Below are 22,829 nucleotides of genomic sequence, written 5' to 3'. Positions count from 1 at the left end.
TGTGGATGAAATTCAGAATTTTTAAAATTCAGTGCTTATTTTGGTAAATAGTCTTTCTTTGGGAAATTTTGTAGGAATGAAAATTAGATTAATAAAAACAATATGATCTTAAAAAACCCCAAGGCAGCTTTGAAATTGTATTGTGTTCAAAGGTATTTTAGCTTTATAAGGAATATGGCTGATCACTTACTGTGATTCTGACATAACTCTGGTGAAATAAGTTACTGTAGTTACCATAATATGGAACTAATACTCAAATACAAAGAATGTATTTGTATCATCTGGAGACTAATGACTCAGTTCTCTTCATATTCCTGACTCGCTTTTGTATTTGCAAATAAAGTAGGCTAGACTATTGCTGAGTGCAAAAATAGATTTTTTTTTCATAATACTGAATTATTTTACTTGTGTGCTAAGGTGTGTTTGTTTGCAAACACTTGAAAATCCTCATATTGAAATAGGCTTCAAAAAAGTATTTTGTTGTTACTGCAGCTGTTCAGCAAGGTTTACAGGTGAAATATGGAAAATATTAGCTTGACAGGAATACAAAATCCAGTCTAAAGAAGCAAGATTGACTTTGAAAAACTTTCAAATTATCCCTCCTATGGGATAAAAAAAATTACTACACTGTAAAAACAGAGTAGAAATATATTCAGGGGCTATGGCCACTTCCTCCATTAGCCTTGCAGTAAAACATTGATATCTAAATATTTTTTGGGGGACTAGAACCTTAAATTTTTTTTGATTTGCCTTCTGATGCGTTAGGAACTGAGGTGTTATGATGAATTGCAATGACATCCTGTTTTCATCAAGTATAAAACTCAACTGGTCTGTTTAACAGGAATGATACTGATTTCCTGGACTTTTTCTTGTCTGCCACCATAGTTTTGTTGAAAGCTGGAGGCTAAATTATACGAATAAGCATATTAATAACAAAAAGTTAATTATGAATTAGATAACTTGTGAAAGAAAGAATCATCTAGTTAATATGCATATTCGTATAATTCAGTTTTGCAGCTCTGAAGGAACATTCTTTGACACGAAGAGGAGGAGCGGGCAGAATTCTTTACCATGGTTCTTGGCTGGCAGATGGGACTGCTTCTTAACTCAGTAGAGATGGATACAGTCTATTTGTGATTCCTTGTAAATATGCGGTCTACAGGGGGAGTGAGTATCAGGTAAATACCTCTTGCTCAGATGTTCTTATTTTACTGTCTAAAGGGCTACATTTCAGTATTATGTTGGTTTCCTGCAGCAGATGTTTCCACCTTTATAATTAATCTCTTTCCTAAAAGCCTAGCTATAGGCAGTGTAAAACTAGGGGTAGCTGTAGTGATAGCATTGTCCTGAATTTTTCTCATTTTGACCCAAATCTTTGTGGAGACAAAAGAAAAGTTTAGTATTAGAGGAGGAGAGCTGCAGCTCCCAGGCGTCCTGCTAAGATAATGAATAGTCAGAAGCCACTGCTAGCTAGGCTGTGAAATGAAGTTAGTATGCTGTCCATTTCAGAAAACCTGATGTGAGAAACTTTACTGCAACATTTTTCATTAAAACTTCAATATTTTGATGTCAAAAAGTCTTGACAGCCTTTCTTTCTTACACTACAGAAAGTGTAAGAATCATTAGAACATAAAGCCATTACAGTTTCCTTTGTCATCACCTGAAGGAAGTTGGCAGGTACCAGGAAATCTGCTTGTTGCAGGCTGAGGTGCCACACAGGAAATCCAAACAAGTTTTGACTTTGTCTGTGTATGCAGTACTGATCATAGCATCAAAACAACTTAAAATCTCACTTCAGGAAAAAAAAAAGCTTCATTTTGCATATCAGACAAAAAGTTGTAATTCTAAGCCAGAGCCTACAAACCTTTTATGGGTCAAATGGAACCTTTACTGTTTGTTAAGGAATGTTGTCTCTTCTAGCCCCATGTAAGCTGTGTTTTTTGGGAATGTGAGATGTAGTGCTTCTGAAATGAATGGTGACAACTTAAACAATCTGGAAGAGGTGGTGGCTGTTAATGATTTTTTTCGTGATTTTAAATGCAGGTGTCTTGCGGTCATCTGTGCTACAGAAGGAACAATTAAACTGATTTGACATAATGATAGTATTTATTAGTTAACTACCACAGTACATTGATACTAAATATTAATGACTTGGGGTTTTTCTGCCTAACAAACTCTCTTTTGCAAAGTTTAACCCTTGCACTTAGTGTTCTGCCTGTAGGAATCTTGAAGGATATGGGAAAAATGCTATTTTTTGATTTGGCATTTTATGTGCTTGAATAAGAGTATCATTTTCTTTTCCATGTTAAATGCTTATTAATTCACTTTTTCCTTATAATCCATGTTTTTTGTACTACTGACCTTTCTTGTTATTCTTTGTATTCTGTCATGTTGACTCATGTTTTCCTGATGTTGTGGTGCCTGTAATTGAATGCAAGCCTCTAGTGGAGGCCATACTAGTAAGGCTTAATAGGGAGAAATTAATTTCACATGTCTTAAGGCTAATATTTCTGTTTATATATCTCAACGTAATTGCCTTTCACAAGGCAGAACATTTCTAATGCAGCTTTTGGTCTCTTGCTGCTTCCATGTCTTTTTTCTCTAATTATCTACCAGTGTGTGTTTGTATAATTTCTTATTCATTATTTAGTGTAGAACTCTGTTTATGCTGAATTTCACAGTGTTACTTCCAGTCCATTTTTAAAATTAAGGATAACACTGAATCTTAAACTACCATCCTAGTCTATATCCCTGTTGCTAAAATCAGAGATATCACAAAAATAAGAATGCTAATAGGAACTTTAGTGGAAATTAATTAGTTATCTTATGCCTAAACCATGCTCAGCAGATCTTTCCACTTTGTTAGTGAAGCACTAACTCCTTTGAACCTGGTTTTGAAACAGGTTACTTTTCTGTCTTGTGGAAGTTCCATCTACCCTCTGAGTTCCTCTATGAGGACAAGATAAGCAAACAAAAGACAAACCAAGGCAAATGCATGCAATGCCAGTTCTGTGAAACTTGTTCCATTATGAAAACCAAGTGTTTAGTGGGACACCTTTGCTACTGAGAGACAGTCAGTATGATTTTCTTCTTTGCTTGTACATGCCAAGAGGCAGTTACTGTGATTTGATCCTGTGTTTCAAGGTATTAAATCTAAACTGATGAGTGTAACTCCCTGTCTCTCACTTCCTTCATTTTAGAAGATGTCTCTTCCTGACATGTTTTGGAATGTTTCTTGTCTTCTGAGAGGCAGTCTCTGAGCATACTGGCACACGGTCAAGTCTGAGTAGCTGAAGACAACTCTCACCCAGGCTTGGTGATAGCTGCTAGGGTCAGGAAGGGGTGTGTTTGGGGCTGTTCCCACTCACCCACTCCTCCAGATGGTGTTTAGGATATGAACCAACACAAGATGATCCACATTGCACTTCTCCTCCAGCTGAAGAGATGGGTGGAGAAATTCATGGCAAGTGAGGCAAGGTTGATTAGTACAGATGGTGTGAGGTTGTGCAATGTAGATATTAAGTGCATGTAGTTTCCTTGAATCCTTTAGGGCTTATAACTCTTGGTTTAGTATCAGTGCTGAGGAGTTGATGTGCTCCTGGTGATCTAAGTTCTCTGGAGTCCCTGCACTATGGTTTCCAGTGTCCTGTTTCCTAAGGCATTGGTAGCTGAACAGTAGGGTAAAAACTGCACAGGTCTGGCTCAGTTTTAACACCTTATCCAAGGAATGTCCTCATGAAACCTGGAGTGCTAAGTTAGCCAAGCACGAATGCCATAGTGACTCACATTGTTTTCATAGTGCTGTGCCTTAGCTAGTGATTATACTTGAAGCAAATAATCTGCCAGAAAAACTTTCAAGTGCAAATTTTGTGTTTATTACTTTTTCTTTTCTGGAAAATCTTTGCTGTTCCCTGCCTGTTACTTCAGTCTCAGCAGTCATGCTGCCATTCAGCTCTGCCATTATTCACAGAAGCAGGGCAGAGCCATCTTCCTTTGTTTCCTGGTGCTCTTCACACTTATCAGAATTCAGACAATGTGGTGGCCAGGCACCAGTAGCTGTCTGCCTCTCTCGCCCACTCCCCTGCATCCACTGACTGGTGCCCATATAAATTGTATGGGGTGAGTGACACACGGTCTGTGGAGCTCAAGGTAGGTAAGGTTATGAACCAGTCTATTTCTTTAGGGTGTTCTGTTCTCAGAATTTGATTTGGTGATGTGACTGAGTCAATATTAACTAACTGCAGGCTGCACTGGAAACTGTGATCCTGCTTTTCCCTACTTAACCTTTTTGCTTCCCTTGCACTGGCAGTAGTACTGAATTATCCTATGGTGAGCTAGTTTAGGATACTGTTTTGGCAGGAGATTGCCCATTTATGATGTTATTTTTGCCAAATTAGTTCCTAGACTTGCTCAAGTGTAGGACAGATGAGTGCCACAGTGTGTGGAAGTGCAGAGGAGAAAAATACTACTCCTTTCATCAATAGTATGCAGCTGGATTCGTTAAAGCTAATTTAAAGTGTTTAAGAGAACAGATATGAGATACCTGTATCTTCACATGCAGGATTCAACAGGTGAATAGTCATGGTTTAATCTCTTTTGTATGCATTGAAAATTTGAGAGTCTGTTGAATTAAATCTGGTTGATTTGAGTTCTCCATAGAAATCTTTAATTTTGTAGTTTTATAGACCTGATGCCTTTCATGTGTTCTGTTATGCAAGAGTTGTTTTTGTTCCTCTTGGCATCAAACTTTTTCTAAAATGTACAAGTTATTTAAAAGTTTTCTTTCCAGATTGATGTTTTTGATCTCTACATAGACTTTTCTGGGGCATTCAGGATAGCAGCTCCACTCTAATAACCTGGTTTAGATTGAGAATAAATTATAAAAATATATTTATACAAATATTTTGTTACAAATCTGCTATTTATATTTTCTCTTCTATTAAGTTTGTCCTAGATCACCTTTCTTGAGAGTATTAGCTAAGTTGTGTAAGTATCTAAGTACTAGCTATCCCTTCCTTTTACTTTATTACTACTGTTTTTTTTTTAATTTATATTTTTCCTAAGAAATAACTCATTTCAGTTCCCTGGGTTGATAATATGGCTCACCTGTGAATTTCCTGGCAAAGCTCAGTTAATTATTTTGGCATTTGGCGGTAAATCCTTCAGGAATGTTTAAGTTAGTATTGCTCTAGAGGGTTGTAAAAACAGACTTAATCTTGTATTGATATATCCTGATTTGATTTTATGAAGGCTTTAATACTAATAATTTTTTATTTTATTTAGGGTGCAATTTTCTTGGAAGGAATAACAGTGAAATGTGTGACCCAGGTGACAACGCAACCAAAATTAGGAGGAATTCAGCAAAAATGTCAGCAGTTCTGTGGATGGGAAGGGTATGACAGTATTTAGAACTTACTTATTTATACTATCTAAGAAATAAGTGTTATATTTTGCAGAATGAAACTGCTCATTGTAAAAATGAGAAAAAAGTGACCATTTTTGGATGGATTGTGTATAAAAAAAGCCTCAAACACACTTGGCAGTGAAAGTCTTGCACTGTATTATGAAATGGCATGATCAGTTTTTGATGTTAAGAACAAAATTCTAGAATTACTTTTCCATTGAGATAAAATGTTGCTGTTCAAATTCCAGATGTAGCCTAATGTATAAAATTTAGTTTTGTCTCAAGCAGTAGATTTATTTATACTGCTGCTATTACACTTCAGTATAGAGGTTATAATACTCATTTTTATAGCCAACTTGGATTTGTGTCCAATGCTAATGAAAATGTTGGTTTTAATGTCTATGATTCTGAATTTTTCCATTTCAAAGTTGGTGATTCACACTGCTTCCTAACTTGTTTGTGCTTATTGTGCTTGTTATTTTTAAATTTTAAATTTAAATATCTCTTTCTGCGAAGTTAAAACTTTGAAGTTCCACAAAATTTAGTATTTTGTTGTAAGCAAATAACCTTATTCTTATGAGATAGGCTTTTGGCTTCTATTGCAAAATACTTTATTGGAGAAGATATTCTAACTCAGAGCTAACCTTTCAACATGTCTGGTACAAGGTGTGACTCGAGTCTGATGTAAAAATTGTATTTACTTGTGTGACTGTTTATTGCAGAACCATTAATAAACGTGGTTCTTTATATTAGGAGTGGATTCCCTGGAGCACAGCCTGTTTCCATGGACAAGCAAAATATTAAATTTTTGGAGCAGAAGCCATACAAAGTTAGCTGGAAAGCAGACGGCACCCGGTAAGTTCATTTTAAGTGAAAAAGCAAAACAGTAAATTCAGTAGACAGTTTGTATTTTTTCAGGAAAGTGAATTTGCTTGTACAAAGGACAAAGCACAGGAACAAAACTGGCTCCAGAAGTTAATTTTTATTCTATCTTGGTTCCAACATTTGCTGAAGTTTGTGGTCAAGTTTCTTTCTAGCAGCTGTTTTAGACACTGACTGTTAGTACCCTTATTCTTCTCCATAACCCTTGCCTATCTGTCAGCAACAATGTGCCACCAAGGTCTAGAATAATCTTATGTATCAGTGAAAGTCTGCTAAGGTGAAGACTTCATTTTTAAGCTGAATTAAAACTTCTAATTGATCCTTCAGAAGCTGGGTAGGATTAGAAAGTTTGTAGTTGGTTTTTTTTTTTTTTTTAATTTATACTGTGATCCTTTGTTCAAACCTGTAGTTCATGTCAGCTAAAGAGTCAATAATTGTATCTTTCCTCACCAGTTCTCTTGCATTCATTGCAGGGGTGCCTTTTGTTTAATAACAAACTACAACCTAATTGGACTGATTGGATATATTCTAAAGTTTTTCCTGAGTTCTTTATTTTGCTGGGTTTGTTATCTTTAATAATAGAGTATCCTAGATAATGAAAATCCTGGAGAATATGGGGAATTGGATGCCTTATGAGAACTACCAAGTGGTTCCACATGGAGTCAGTCAGGATTCAGCACAATTCAGCCAGAACTAAGCTGTCTTGTTTAAAAAAAGCCCCAGACTGTTCAAGTGTGTCTTCTGTGTAGTTTGTGCTTCAAGGTTTATTAGCTTGGGCTGAGCATGGTGTGAAAAGTCAAAGTAAGCTTGCAGTCAGTATGGCATCCAGGCATTAAGAAATGTATGGGAATAATTGGTCTGCTAACACTGACTGCATGCACAAGCACTTGGATAGTGCAGTGCAGGTGTTCTCAGGGTGGGAAGTTACAGCAGTGGGGTATTGGGATTTGAGGCATATTCTCAGAGCAGTACAGGGCATAGGGCATTCCAAGGCTGCTGACCCTGAACAAATGCAGTCAGCCAGCTTAAACTGACCTGAAGAGTCTTTGTCATATCCTATGTTGGAAAATTGATGTCTTATGTAATATTCTCATTTTCTTACTCAAATGTGAGGATGGGATGCCCACATTTGAGTACTAAAGCTATTATACAGAACATAGCAGGGGACCTGGAAGACTGCTTTAATTTCATTCACAAAATGCATACATGTAATTATTTGTAAAATTTTCAGTATTTTGAACATTCTATCCTGTGTTTTTAGCTTTAGAATGGTGGGAAAACAGAATGGATTAAGAATAAAACTGAAGGAACTAAATAGCTCTTTACAGTTTTTTTCAAAACATAATAACTGGTAATGGATTATGGAGATACACAGATTGATAGGTCTGAGACTGATACTCAGAGAAGAAAATGGAGCTACAGAGATCCTGTGTTAATGAAATTCACTTTAAGTAATATGAAAGAGAGATTAAAGGTGAAAACCTGAGCTATTATTTGGACATTTAGACACTTTGCATGATGTGTATCCTAATCAACAATGAAAAATTATTATGATCATTTTTACATTGGACATGCTTCTAATTATTTAGTTGTTCTCCAGTGATCCAGACTCCATATGCAATTAAGCAGATTTTCATTAGTTATTCTGAATGCTTGTGCTGACAGGCGTGACCTTCTTGAATTTAATATTAAGACATCAGTTAGTGGAGACCCATTTACAGATCCTCTGCTTACATTATCTGGAGATGGAATCTCTGTCATCAAATATCTCTGAAGCTATTCTGTTAAAAGTGGTTTAGATGCAGCAGTCTAGACCTTGCCTATTAGAATATTATTAGGCTTGCATGCTTTTTTTTTGTTTCTTTGTTCTCTCTCTGCTTAAGAAGCACTGCTGTTTTGTTGACCCTTTTGGATTTAAAGAAGAGCAGATGCATAGCTAATGATTTTGTTATACTTTCTCACTGAAATAAAACACATTTAGTTTAGTTTAAGCCTTTGCTCAACTTAGCCAAACCCTTAAATTTCACAATTCGTTAAATACCTGTATTTTATTTCTGCAGCAGTAGTTTTTCCTAAGTTTCATGACTGAAGCATTTTTTAATGCATTATCTTAACTGATATACAGTGTCAATAACTTCACTAAGGACTTCTACTTTTCTTCAAAAGCATTTGCTAATCCTCGATTCTGATTGGAGCTGAACCTCTCATCCTCAGTTTTAAGAGTTCCCTTGGTTTTGTTGTGGTAGTGTTGCTTTTGAGTTGATTTTTCTTATTTTTTTTTTTTCTTTTCTTTCCCCATTGTTAGGGGTTTTTTATCCAGTGATAGTAATGTGCATGTTTCCTTGGTTTCTTAGCATTGTTGTATTTTTCTACCCATAATTCTAGGAAAAGAGAAAGTATTTTCCTAAATCAAGGAGCATTATTTCTCAGATAATATTGACTAATAATGTGAAATTGGTTAGCTAAATTATTTAGTGATTTATTTAATAGTGATTCTATGGAATATTTTGGGGAGATTTACTGGAGTAGTGTCTTACATATTTTTGTAAGTGTGTGAGTTCTGAGTCTGGTTTAGTCAAAACACATCCTCCTCCATTCTCTTAGAGCTCTGAGTTCAAAATCTTTTGACTTAGCCTTGCTTAGCCTGGTCTGTTGTGATTTGAAGAGTTTGTGCCTTCACTGTGGTCCTGCTTGTTCTGTCCCTGGTTTCCAGGGCCCTTGATGCACAAGTATCAGTAGGGCTCACCTCCAGGTTCTGCTCCAGCATTCCTTCTGGAGCATTTTTGCTGGAAAGGAAAAATGCAGTGTGAACAAATACTTCTCCCTTCCTGTTTGTAAATGCCAAAATATAAAGATGTATTTTTTGCTTAGTTTTAGAGAAATTAACTTTAAATCAAAAGATCTGTGAAGCTCATTTAGCATTAGCATGCTTTGGTGAAATATTTCCTTTGTACCAGCTACTTGGTTGTATGTAAATACTGTATGCAAACTCGTACTGTTTTGGAGAAAACCACCTCTAAAATCATACTGCTATAAATTATTTTTATTTAAATAAAAGTCACCGAGTTCTGCAGCTATTCTGACTGGTTTGGTGTAAATTGTCTGTATTTATTGGAACAGTAGTCAAAATACTGGTGTCTTATAAATAATTTTAATGCTAATCTATGCAGAAGCCAAAGGGCAAATTTCCTACTAGTAAAAATATGCCCTTTGGCTTTGTTGAGATGAAATACATGTTGTGTGTTATCAGTAGCTACAAGGTAGATACATCTTTACAAATGTATCCAATTTTGCAGTGAGGTGTTTCTGAAACAGTAGTTAGTGTCTGAGTAAGGTAATTGTAACATCCAAACATTGTTGGATGACTCTGCGTTATCAGCTTTGTACTGTAAAATGATTAGCCCAGGTGGGCAATGGCTTGTTGTATCCCTTCAAATGGATCTCATTAATACTGTTTGTAGCAGATGCTTGTTCTAATGAGTGGAGCTGAATGTTCAGGCAGGGTAAAGTAATGAGACACCAGTTCTGAAGAAGAGACTGCTACCACTAAGAATAATAAAAATCTTAAAAATAGTTGTTCAAATCGATACAATCAAACAGGACTAGGTTCACAATGGTAAAATATGACCTGCACTAAATGGAACCTATTATGGGGAGTAAGATATTTTCCTACAATTCTATGAGTATTTATTTTTTTTTTATTTTTCACATCTGTACCCATGCAGTTTTAGTGAAAAATAATAAATACGATGATAATACTATGGCTGTTCAATTATGTTAAGGCAGCTATTAAAAAAAATGCAGAACAGGTAGTTCTTGCCAAAGGCTATTAAATTTGAAAAATATTCATGGAAATTGGATGGCTTGCAGATATCTACATGTGAATAAGTACATGCAAAATAAAACACCTCTTTGAGAATTGCTGCTAATTGTCTAACATGTCTTCAACAAAGTAGTTAGGTACATCTGTGAAATTTTTTTTCTTTCATGTTTAGAAAATTACATTAAAAGAAGGGCCTGTTTGCCTAAGTAATTAACTTTTTGTTGTTATCCTAATACAAAATGAAATAGTAAATGTACACTTAATTGTATGATAAAACTGATGGGCATTTTTTTGGGTTATTTATTAAATAAGTTTGATTTATCTTGAATATATAAATCAATATATCCATATATGGAGAGTATTGGTTTATATTTAAAATAATTCTTTTGATTCAGTTACTATATTATCAACATTGTGATACCTTCCTAGGTTTTTTTTAAGAAATTGAAGCTTTTTTGTCAAAAATGTCTTTTTTTTAAAGATCTTTAAAATTATTGGCAGTTACAGCCTTTTCAGAAACATATTTTTGACCCTTACTTGAAGGAAATCTACTCAGTATATTTGAAGATAACTTTTCTTAAATGTCATGAAAATAAGGTTGAAATTTCTCTCTGATTTCCGTGGCTCAATAATTTTTCTTTCCCTACTCTTTGGTCCTTTACATGATGAGGTGAAGCTTCCATGCATAACTGAGAAATTGCAAATTCCTAATATGAGAAGTTATCTAAAAGTCATTTGGTCTAGAGTAAATTGTGAAAAAGCATCACTACTAAAGAACAACTTTTTTTTTAAAGAAGAGGAGAAAACTGAGAAACAGATATTTATTTGTTTTAGGAATTAGGAGGTGAAAAGTATTAGCCCAAAATTAGGTGGCAGGGATGCAGAATGGTCTGTTAAGTCTTAAAGAAAAGATACTTGAATGGGTTCATGGAAAAACTATTATCTGTGAGAGAGAGGAGAAAAAGTTGAGATAATAATGAGAATGAAGGAGGACAGAGAAGATTAGAGAGTAGTACTAATCCAATTAAATCCCAAATCTATACTCTTGAGGACTCATTATTAAGAACAAGTGACCAGATTGTCATGAAAGCAGATCTGAGTGTCCTGGGTTTGCAATAGAAAGCTTGTCTCCTGGGAGCAAAGATATTAATGTGGAGTTGAACTTGAAGGAGACTACTGGGAATGAGAAAGAAGCCATAGATTAATTTTCAGATTGTACAAATTACATGACCAGATTCTCATGGATGTGAAATTTTCTGCCCAGTAGTGGAAAGTTCTTGAAGTAGAGGTTTGCACAATTGTTAGTGCATTCTTCTCTAATTTACAGGAGGGGTATAAAAATATAGGGTGTAGAGATTTTCAGACATCTTCAGAAATTGTGTTAGCAGGAAAGTTAAGGTCTGTTAATCACAACAAAGCATTTATGACTAAAAGAGTGTTTCTCAAGGTGTGAATACTCTCTCCCTGGGCACCTTGCCTTCTTACCCAGATAGCTACTGAGAAAGTATATTATTATAAATTGTGTTTTGAGTGTCTTGTCACTGAGTCCTGTTTAGGGTGAATACATATTTTTGGTCTTGGAGAAAGGAAGGAATGTTGGCCTCCTAATCATAGCACAGGGTGAAGAACCCACACAAGAATCATCTGGCTGCTTTTAAACACCTTCCTTTCCTTTTCTTTCTCCCTCTCCCCACTCATCTTAAGAAGTAGACTTAAATATTAATAAGTTTTGCACCATTAGTTGGTAGTGTTGTGTGTCCCTTTCTCTGTGGCTGTGGCATGTTTCAGTGGTGGTAAATTTTGAAGGATAGAAGTATTCCAGGATTGAGCATATGCTGAATAGACTTTTCAGGACCAAATGGAATTTTTTTTAGGAGTGACAGGTTTTGTGAACAATTTGGCTTAACCAAAGTTATTTGATTGCAAGTTAAATGAGCTTCAATTCTACTTCTATAACTATCAGTAATGGACAAAGGCTCAACTGGTAATTTTGCATCATTTTTGTGTGTAGGACAGCCATTCTTCAGATATTTCTATTGTTTTCATTGAATATCTCAAAGAAGTAGTTATAATGGTTTTTCTGTTATTTGCATGAAATTGTCAAAATGGGATGACAAAGAAGATTTGGAACCAAAAACCTTACTTTAAAGATTAAAGTGAGTGTTCTTAGTCCAGTCATCCAATCTCCACACTGTGTTTTAATGATAAGTTTTTAAGGTCGTGGGGGGGAAAAATGCAGTTTTTGTTTATGTACCATTGTCCCTTGTGGCTTTTCTTCATAATTATTTTAACTATTCTTTATGGGAAAACAAACTCACCCAATTTAATCTAGTTCTGTACTAGTATCTGCTCTCTAGATGGAAGAATCTTGGATGAGAATGAGGTTGCAATCCATGTGAAATTTATTTCACTGACTTTACTTTGAATAATATATCTCAGTGGAGATAGTATGTATTTTGTCTGGAATTCAAGTTGTGAAAGTTACTGAAATGTTGCAGTAAAGCTTTTACTACCAGTCAAGATTAAAAGCTCTAAATAAATTGCTTTTATAAACTACAGTACTGGTAGCTGTTAGGAACCTGCAGTTTCACTTTGAAGAGTGTAATGATAACAAAATGTCAGAAGCTTCTGCAAAAAGTATATAAAAATCAGTTAAATGGTTCAGGATTAAAATGTATAAAGTGCCTTTCTAATGATTGCTGAAGGGAGCAATTCATAGATGTTAAGCAGTCTATGCAGTATTTCTCTTAATTTTTTAAAAAGCAAAATACTGAATTTGTGGTTTTATTTTGTGCATTTAGGTAGGAGAGGAAGAGGAGATGGGATGGGGAGGCAGGAATGATGTGTTTTGACACTAGAGAGTTGGAGGTTCAGCAGCTGTGAGTTCTTGCTCACTCTGCCTCTTAATAATTGCTCTGTACAGTTGTGTTGGCCAGTACATTTAGGATTATAAGACTAATACTTGCCTGTTTTCCACAGCATTAGAACCCATAAATATTGTATGCTTACTTGAGCTTTCACTTTTGAGTGTAAAATAAAACTTTGATAGATTGAGTTTGGATTAAGGGCACTTTGGTTTGTTTAACATGTTCCTGTCTCTAGGTAAAGCTATTCTAGCACAGGGCAAGGAAGGCCAAGGTGGCCTCATTATCTCCACCTGTTGCCATGTTGTCCTTTTTTCCCCTATTTTCCTTACTGTACAGGCAATGATGGCATGTCTAGGCTCTGGCTAGCAGACTTTGACAGCAGAAAAGGAGCTGTCAGGTTTTGATAGCCAGACTTGAGGGTATTACCAGATAACTCATTCAATTTGTTTAACTATTCATTTTGAACCAGGAGAGGTCTCTCTTGATTGGGAGAGTAAGTCAAATGAGGCAGCATAGAATGTCATAAACTGTTGGACTAATATATGGGTATAAAACTTTGTCTGGTTTTGTGTTTGTTTTTTTTTGCAGGGGGCTGGTGATGGGGTGCTTGTGTGTATATTACTAAGGCACATCCATATCAGTTTGTTGCTTGTTCATCTCCTGAAATCTTCCTTTTACAGTCATTGAGTTAATGTAGAGGAATGAATAAATAAATGTGACAGAACACATTATCTCTCATCTGGATCCAAATTTACTTGAATGGTCAAAGAACACATTGTTTAGATTGTGGTTTCTCATTTATATGTGCTTGCAACACTGTCAGGACTCTGAAAGAAGGGTTTTGTGTGCCTTCCTTAAGTGTTCAAGGAGCACTACTGATGAGATACTATATGAGAAGTGTGTTCTGTGGAGCAGCAGGCCTGACACTTCACAGTTCTGAAGCCTCCTGATAACATGCAAAGTTTTATGGTAACAGTTCTGGGCTCTGAGAAATGCTACCTAGCTGATTATTCATATGTAACTGTTTGAGTGTTTGGACAGATTGTCTTATAAGCGGGCTCTTTTGTTTATTTAGAAAGAGTTAATGCATTAAAGTGCTTATTATGTTGCTTGTGCTATGAATACTAATCTTAGAATATTCAACTGTAGTCCTAAAATGTTCTAATAAGATCTAGATAAAGGGTGTGCCTGCATGTATATCTGATTTTCAAGCAACCAGTTTCAGTGATTACTGGCTTATTTATTTATTTTACTTTCTCCCAGACCCCTTTTAATAGTGGAACAGTACATTCTGTGCTGCTGGTTCTCCTGGGGGGGATTATAGACCCATCCATGAAGCGTGACAGCTTATGTTCATTCAGGGAAGACTGACATTCAGTTTGTGAAGTTGAACTATACAGATATCTAGGGCATCCCTTTCTCTTGGAGCTGATTATTCTGTGAGCACAAATGGCAGTTTTGTCCCTGCTGTGGCTTGTGCCATTGTTGCAGGTGGAATTGACCCAGAATATGCCCTGGCATAAATCAGTTCCAAGTTAAGGGGATCTCCTTTTTCAAAACTGTGTTACTCTTTTTTGTGACTGCTCTGTTACAGCCCTCCATGAGAGACAGTATGAATTACTTGCTTGGAGAAAGAAGCAATGTAACTACTTGTCATCTAATGCTAAATTAATTTGCTATTCTTTCTTAAAGATGGTTTTTTAGCCTGTTGCTTCAGGCATGAATTTTGCCCTAAACCTCCAAGATATTTTCAGAAAAAGGTTTGTGTAGAGGGATCAAGCCAAAGAAAATCTATCTATGATATCTATCTGCAATAAATAATGAAGATAACAGCAGCAAAATTTATGAAACAATTCAGGAGTTCTGTTGAGCTCGAGATATGGTTCCATTAATCTTGCAGTTTTAAAAAAAAAATTAATCAGAACATTATACCATGGAGTTGTTTTTCAACAGTGTTCCTATCGCTAATTGAGAAATGCACTTAGCATCATTAAAATTTGGGTGAAACAGATAGAACCTAGTATTTAAAATTAATCTGTTAGTATACAGGTTATTACTGGGTAATATAATTTCTAGCTTGTTAACTGTTTTTTGTTTTACATCTGACAAATCACATCATAATGCACTATAGGAGCATTTCAATATGTAGTAGTTGTAGTTCAATTTACCCTTTGTTGTAAGTCAAATAATGATTACAAGACAACTTTAAATTTAACCCATAAGGCTTAATATCCTTCTAAAAATAAAGAAACAAAACTCCCACAGCCTCTAATGTAATTAAAACCCTGGAAGACAGACAAGAAAAACACTGTAACTGGATAGTCTTTTTTAACCTTGCTAAATTCTTCATTTTACCAGCAGTTTCACAGTCTAATAATACTTCAGATAAAAAATGTAGTTTTACATTGGTTTTGAATTTGCCATCTGTTAAATTAATTAAAGCATTTTTATCTTTGATTTATAAAACAGGAGAAGCTAAAGTTCAAACTCAGTTGCAACTCCAATACTTTATTAGGAGAAATTATAGTAGTTTCCACACTTCTTATACATTTTCCCATGGTCCTTAATGTTGCTGTTGTCTCCTTTATTCAGAAACTGACTTTTCTTTAATGCTGGTGCACACTATATCCCCGGTGAGGGGGATACCATCAAGTTGTACCATAATGGTGTGACATTATTTCTGTATTTTGCATTGCCCTGTTCATTATCTGACCTAATTATTTGTTTGCTGATTTGTTTTGTTTTGTTGGTTTTCTTGTTTGGCTGCAGCTGCTGCTCTGTGCTCTCACTGACCCCTAAAAAGTAGCTGCTGTATGAGCTTTCTCAGCTCAGTTAATTTAGAACCTCATAAGATGGGGAAGTGTGGTCACAACTCTTCTCCTCCTGGCTATGGTACCCTTTGGATATCAAAACTTACAGTGTTTTTTGCTGTAATTTTGGGCATATTGAAGACTTCTGTAGTAATTTTCTGTAGTAAATGTCATCTGCAGATCCACTGCCTCACTTTTGGTGAGGTTCAGGGCTATAACAATCACAAAATAACTCCTCTAGACCTTGCATTGTCAAGGGGAACAAATGAAAAGGGAAATTTGCATTCAGAGTTTAAAAGAAAGTGGTGGCAGGCAAGAATAAGAAAAAGATTTTGATGCTGAGTGAGATAATTGTGGAGGAGACTAATGAGTAGTAAAAATAATGGAGACTGAAAAGCTGTATAAGCTGTGTGGTATCTCTTAACTTACAGTGGTGACTTGACAAGGTTACTTCATTATCTGCAATACCACTTCAACAAATCTTTTGGAAATGAAATTCTTTTTTCTCAAATAAGCAAGGTGATTGGTGAAGATCAATTCATCAATGCCTGGAGGTATTTAGAAGATATGTAGCTTTGATACTTCAGGACATGGTTTAGTGGTGGACATGGCAGTATAAGGTTTACATTTGGACTCAGTTATTGCAAAGGTCTTTTCCACCTGAAATGATCCTGTGAGTATCAAAATCGAGCATAGCCCTTCCATTGTGATATATGAGGTGATCAATAAGACAAGAAAGTTATTTTTTTTTCTGTACTAGCATTGACTTAGAGCAGTGTTGCCTTTAGCTTATGATTTAGAACATGAGGCTGACTTCTGACTTCTCATGAAATTAGATACTGGTGTAGCAGATGAACTAGGATAACTTCCTTGTCTGTAGCATAAATATTGGAAAGCATTCATTTTGTTTAGAAAAGATGCAAGATAAAATATGAGGAATAACATTTTATTTTTCTAATAACTGAAGGGTAAAAAATTGTTACAGAGTTCAACTGTTTTAAAAAATTGCTACAGGATTGTTAAAGAAAACTTCTGGGTTATTGCTGAATCTGCTGCTGATGCCAGATAAGAGTTGTCACGATGAGCAGACTTGAACATTTAAGAAAGCTGAGTGTCTTGACCTCCATAATAAAAGTTTAATTCAGTTTTGAAGCACAGGGAACTGGTCATTTCACCCCATGGAGACACCTTACAATTGTGGAAGTTAACCAGAAGCTGAATTCTGCCATCTTATGAGAGTGGAGAATTGGTGGAGCATTTTAACAGGTGACAAATCCAGGTGCTTGAGTGTAGTAAGAGATAGACAAGATACCTTTATACACTAAACAAGAGCCTAGTAACAGTATTTAATACTGAGGAGAAAAAAAAGGTCTTCATTTTGGAAGCTAAATTTGGATCAATCATGCTAAGGCTTTACTTTAAATGTAAATAATTATGATTGTAATGAGAGGTAAAAATAGATAAAAAATGCAGGTTTCTCTTTATTAAATGGCAGATTTGGTTGCCCTAAGGGCAATAGTTAATAGAATTACTCAGAATTACTGTTATTGAGGGACAAAGTCTGCAGTATAGATGAGGAATGAGATTTTCTCTGAGCTCAACCATTTTGGTAGGTGTTCATATAAGGGAAAAATTGTGATTTTGACCTAGGCAGACTGGTGTATCTCATGCTTCTGGACTTTGACAAAATTTCTGTTTATTAGAGACTGTGAGACTAAGAAGATTGTTAGAATTCTAAGATAGGTAATTAACAGATTGAAAAAAAAGAAAGGGTATAGGATGGTTTTGAAAGAAAATGCATAAAAAGCCACTAGTAGAGATCCTGAATAATAATTTTGTTTTATCATTAAGTATTTTGCAACAGAATCCAAGTATGTTCTGATAAACAAATGAGGGAGATCAGCCACTGAATTCACTAAGGAGCAGAATAATATAACTGAAAGGATATTTAGTAATAGAAAATGCAAGGTCATGAATGAGAAATATTGGAGCTGGAGACTGTTAATTGGAAATGACTGTCAGTCACAATCTAAGGGGTTTTTTGGTTTAAAATTCTGTGGAGACTGTTGATGGCATACTTTAACCTAGAAATAAGTGAGAAAAATACAAAGTGTTGGTATACTCAGAGCAGACTAACTTCCAAAGGTCTCTGTGTGTGTTTTCTAAAAAAATTATTTGGAATTTGCACTGTTGAATACATAATTCTGCAGCAGTTTCTGCATGTAGCAAGCAATGTTTCTTGCTGGCTGGTGTGCTGTCTACACATGCAAATGACAACATGCATGTGGCTTTGGAGAAGGTGGTTTATGACAGAACTGTCAGTGTGCTGATTAAAAAGACATTATTTCCTTTTGTTTGTGTGTTGAAAATAGTATTACAGGTCTTGTAAGTTCCTGTTTTAGTGTCCCTGTATCCAGGCTTTGTCATCCTTGAGGAGACATCTTTTGAAGCAGCAACCATTGCCAGCAGCAATTAATAAAAGAAAGCAATCTGAGCCTTCCCCATTTATTGGGATTTAGGGTCTTTTGTTCCAAGTGCCACAGGCCAGCTTCAAACTCTTCTAATTTAAACTTACTCTAAATCCAGCACAGTCTGGATTCGGGTCAGGACACAGAACTGCAGCAACTTAGTGACACAGATAGATCATCTCCTACTGTCAGTGGATAAAGGGCAGTCATTAATTTTCATTCTCTTGGCCTTTTCCTCAGTGTTTGATGCATTTGGCCAGAAGTTGATGCTTTCTTGCCAGGAGGGAGTGGCTGGGTCCAAAGTAAAGCACTCATGTGACTTGGCCTCATCTTAGGTGATCCATCTACAGAGTGGTGACACACTTGTGGTTGTGAAATGTTGCCAATCATAAAAGGAAATTAAATTGAAAATCATATCTGCAGCAGGATTTCGTTGTTGCCTCTGCGTCAGCGAGCATATTAGAGATGCTAATTGCTATTCAGATTTGAGTAATGCTTATTTGTGTGGGAGGGCAGCACTTGCACAGGACTGAATTCCAGGCTGTGTAATGAACTCCCTTTGGAATGGAGAACTCTGCTATGTATTTTGTGTTTAAGAGTTGATGGTGGAGTTTCTTATATTTTGCATTCTTTAATGTGATAATACAGACACAGGCGTATTTAAAAAGGAAAATGGATAAAAAGCAGCGTTGGCAGCCCTGTGTCGAAATAAATAATCTTCTTTGATATAGCCTGTCTAAAGACATACTGCAGGGCAAAGAAAGCTTCTGGAGGAGCTGAATTTTTAAGCTTCCTTTGAAACAATATTTCTAATCCATTTGCTACTTGTAGATTTTTTTTTCAGAAAATTACTTGTGTGTTGAACTCAAGCTCAGAAGATAGGATCTTAAAGTTTGAGGAAGCTGTGTTATGTTTTTGTGCTTTACTTAAGGTATTAAAACTCCTATAAAGCACAGAATTAACATATGTAAGCTTACTACTGAGATGTTGCTGTCATTTTGGGTGAGAGAAAGAAGTTAAACATAGATAAAGCACAACACACAATTGAAGTCAGAGGCAAAACTTCTGTGAGTACACAGGCAATCAATTTTGTGGCAAATATGTTTTGGCAAGCACTACACCATGTGTAGTGAGGTACTGTGTTGGGGGAGTATTTTCAAATCCAGTTTTGTGAATCCTTATAATTTGGAAAAGAGGGGAAAAGGCCACATGTTCCAGTGGGTACAGTGTTGGATTTGGAGATTGGGAAATACAGTTCTGTTCTTGTTCTTTAATCTCAATGACTGTAGATTAATGGGTACCAAGTAATTTACCCTACTTTATGTATTATGTAATATCTTCCTGAAATGAACTTTGAGATTCAGTGATGAAAAATGCTGATCATCCACATAAAGGAGAAGGCTGTGTTTTAAACTTAGGATTTTCAGTGTAGCTCATGTCAGCTTCAAGACTGAGTCAAAACCTAAAATCTACCACCACCACCACTGAAACAAACTCAACTGAAAATGGAAGTCTAACAAAATAATTCTTCTAGCTTGTGTTTGGGGCCCAGCTGATGTGGAGTGCATGATACAGGATATATGTGGAGGCAAATGAATCTTTGATACAATTGCTTTTATTTGGGTATGCAAAAATTAATTGTTTTCTGAAGAGAAAACTCTGTGTGATGGTTGACATTTTTTAAAGTTTAAAAATTGAACTTATTAAAACACTGATAGGTGATTTGGAGACCTGCTTGTCTAATGCCAAGAACTGTCACTCTGCTAATGAAATTTTCATCCCGTTTCCTGAATTATTGTGTTAATAATAATGTCCAATTAGAATTAATAACAGGCTTTGCCTCAGGATCAGAAGTGAATGAAAAGTAGCTTCTAATGAAACTTCTGATTTTACCATTTTTATGACTAGATATTTTATATGCATGTAAGATTAATCTGCATGGACGCCGTGACCCTCTATTTGTCAGAATTTCCTGGTTTGTAGTGATTGCACTGACAGTTCTGAGAGATGATGTTTGTAGCTCAAACATGATTCTCTACTCCCATGTATAGTTTTTAGAGGTGAATGAGCAGTTCTTTTATTGCTCTTATTGCTGCTCTGCCTTTGTCATTTTATTCACTTGTCTGGTTTTACATTTGGATTGAGCCATCTGATATAGAACCATGTCATCCTGTGTACTTGCTGAGAATCTAAAACAATGGGCCTGGTTACTAATTGGAGCTTTTGGGTGCTCACACAATAGAGGTAATTAGTAATAAATGTACAGCTGTAATAGCAAGTGCTGTTCACAGTGGGCAGTGCAATGCATGGCAGTGAAGTTCCTGTGTTCTGTCTCTAGTGAATGTGTTTGGGAAATCATTGCTCTTCATTCTTTGCCTTTGTGGTGTTGCCCAGAGGCGTGTTCTCTATTCTGCTGTAAGTGCTTATCTGCTAATACCTTAATTAACTTCTTAAAATATAAATGGCCATGGTGCATTGAAATAGTATTCAAAAATGTACTGTTCAGCAGTCTCCAAGATTGCTCCATGAATGCTTGTAGTGTCATCTGGAGAAAACTTTAAACCTGACATGAAGCACATGAACTTAAGCTTTTTGAGTGAAACAAGCAAACAAAAAACCTCAACCACCAACCACCTCAAATCCTTCATTAACTGATAAATTTAGTTTCACCAAAACCTTGCCTAGCTCTTGCTTCTTGCACATTTTCAATTATGAGCTGCTCATAGAACAGTTCTGTTTGTCTGTCCGTCCTTGACCAATTTTTTTCTGTCTTACGTTGGCAGTAATTAGAATTTTGATAAATTCTGTTGTTAGGACCACATTCAACAGTTTATTACATTGGGAGAGTAGAGGAATTTTCAGCCATTCAGCAAAAAAAAAAAAAATCTCAAAAAAATTACTTTCAAAATGAGACAGATCTGGATCAGTTTAATTTCTTTCTCAAGAAAAGAACTTGTTCAGATTCTAAGTTAGACAGGTATATTACCATGAGTCCCAGACAGATGGGTCTACATGAAAATAATTCATTGCCCTGAGACAAGATTTTTTTGTGTCTTCAAAGTTAGCATATGCTGTTTCTCAGCATCTCTCTGAAGATACAGAATCATAGAAATCATAGGATCATAGAATGATTTGGATTGGAAGGGACCATGCAGATGATCTAGTTATGAAGGAAGATGGCATGCAGAGAGCTATGCATAACAAAAACTTTGTTTCCATAGAGAATGCCCGTGAAAATTCTCCTTGGGCTTTAAGAGGTCTATTACATGGACTCAGTTGAAGAATTGCAGCCCTGCAGTGTTTGTCCATGTGAAAGGAATATTTAAGGTGTGGTCTGGTTTAACTCCTGTAGCAACTAAGCCCACACATCCTGTAGCAGGATAGAGGAGAGAATCAGAAGGGTGAAAGTGACAAAGATCAGTGGTTGAAATAAATTTAAGGAAAAACAAGGAATTTTTACTACTTCCCTTTGGCAGGCAGGTATTTAGCCATTTCCAGGAAAGCTGAAATTCATGAAGCACAACAGTGACTTGGGAAGAAAAACACCATAACTCCAAATGTCCCCTCCTTCCTCCTCTTTCTCCCATTTTTTATTGCAGAGAACAAGATCATATGGTCTGGGGATATCCCTTTGGTTTGGTTTACAGGTTTAAACTTCAAAATGTGAAAAAATCCTTTTATTTTTATTTTAAATAATATCTGTCAAGATTACTTGTTTTTAAAACTTAATATAACACAAAATAATAGACATTTTGGAGATATACCTGTAATTATAATATCTTACACTGCCTTTGCAGGTACATGATGCTGATTGATGGCAAGAATGAAGTTTATATGATTGATAGAGACAATTCCATTTTTCATGTATCCAACCTGGAATTTCCATTTCGTAAAGATCTTCGCACACATCTATCAAACACTCTTCTAGATGGGGTAAGGAGCATATTGTATAATTATTGTAACAATTGCAGTGCTGTTTGTTTTTGTTCATAAACAGGGCCAAATTTTTAGGGCTGAATCGGTGAATCACAGGTTTTCAGGATGAATACAAGTTCAGTCACTGGCTGAATGTGGGAGTTGCATTTTTTAAGAAATGACTTGTCTACGGAATAGGACTAATGACTGCTCTGGGGGGAGCTGTTTGTCTTTGAAATAAATCAAGGTATTGAGATGACATCCTCTGAATATGAGAAAAGGTTTGAAGAGAATCTAAAAAAAATTATTGCAGAACTTTATCTCCTGCTATAGCTTTACATTTTACAATAGTAAACATGGTCAATTTTATACAGCTCATGGTAATACTTCTAAAATTTGATAACATTTTCATCATGTTTTTCACACTTTTGTGAATTGATGTCTGTTTCTGTCACCTTTATTTTCAGCTGATCTGAATTTCTGAAAGAGTTAGAAATGGCTTAGTTATATTTAAGACTAAAACATTTATAAATTGCTATGCTAATTTAAATTATGTAAACTTGATAATAAACTTTTTGAGCCAGTTGTAAAACAAGCTGTAAAACATATGGTTTTGTGTTTTGAAGGCTGGTCTGGACTATTGGTAGCAAACTTTTCAGA

The 22,829-nt window shown here is 35.7% G+C and overlaps 1 protein-coding gene across 2 annotated transcripts in view; it reads left to right on the top strand.

Moving 5' to 3' along the window:
• Positions 1–22,829, top strand: part of RNGTT (RNA guanylyltransferase and 5'-phosphatase) — a 186,010-nt gene that overhangs the window by 37,672 nt on the left and 125,509 nt on the right. For both annotated transcript variants that reach the window (XM_079328454.1, XM_079328453.1), the window contains exons 7-9: positions 5,284–5,393; positions 6,158–6,259; positions 22,052–22,187. In XM_079328454.1, the coding sequence (XP_079184580.1) occupies positions 5,284–5,393; positions 6,158–6,259; positions 22,052–22,187 (348 nt within the window). The remainder of the gene's footprint in view (positions 1–5,283; positions 5,394–6,157; positions 6,260–22,051; positions 22,188–22,829) is intronic.

This window comes from Erithacus rubecula, assembly GCF_903797595.1.
Source record: "Erithacus rubecula genome assembly, chromosome: 2".
NCBI classification, from domain to species: Eukaryota; Metazoa; Chordata; class Aves; order Passeriformes; family Muscicapidae; genus Erithacus; species Erithacus rubecula.
Note: the sequence above shows the minus strand (reverse complement) of the source record. Positions and strands in the feature narration are given on the sequence as shown.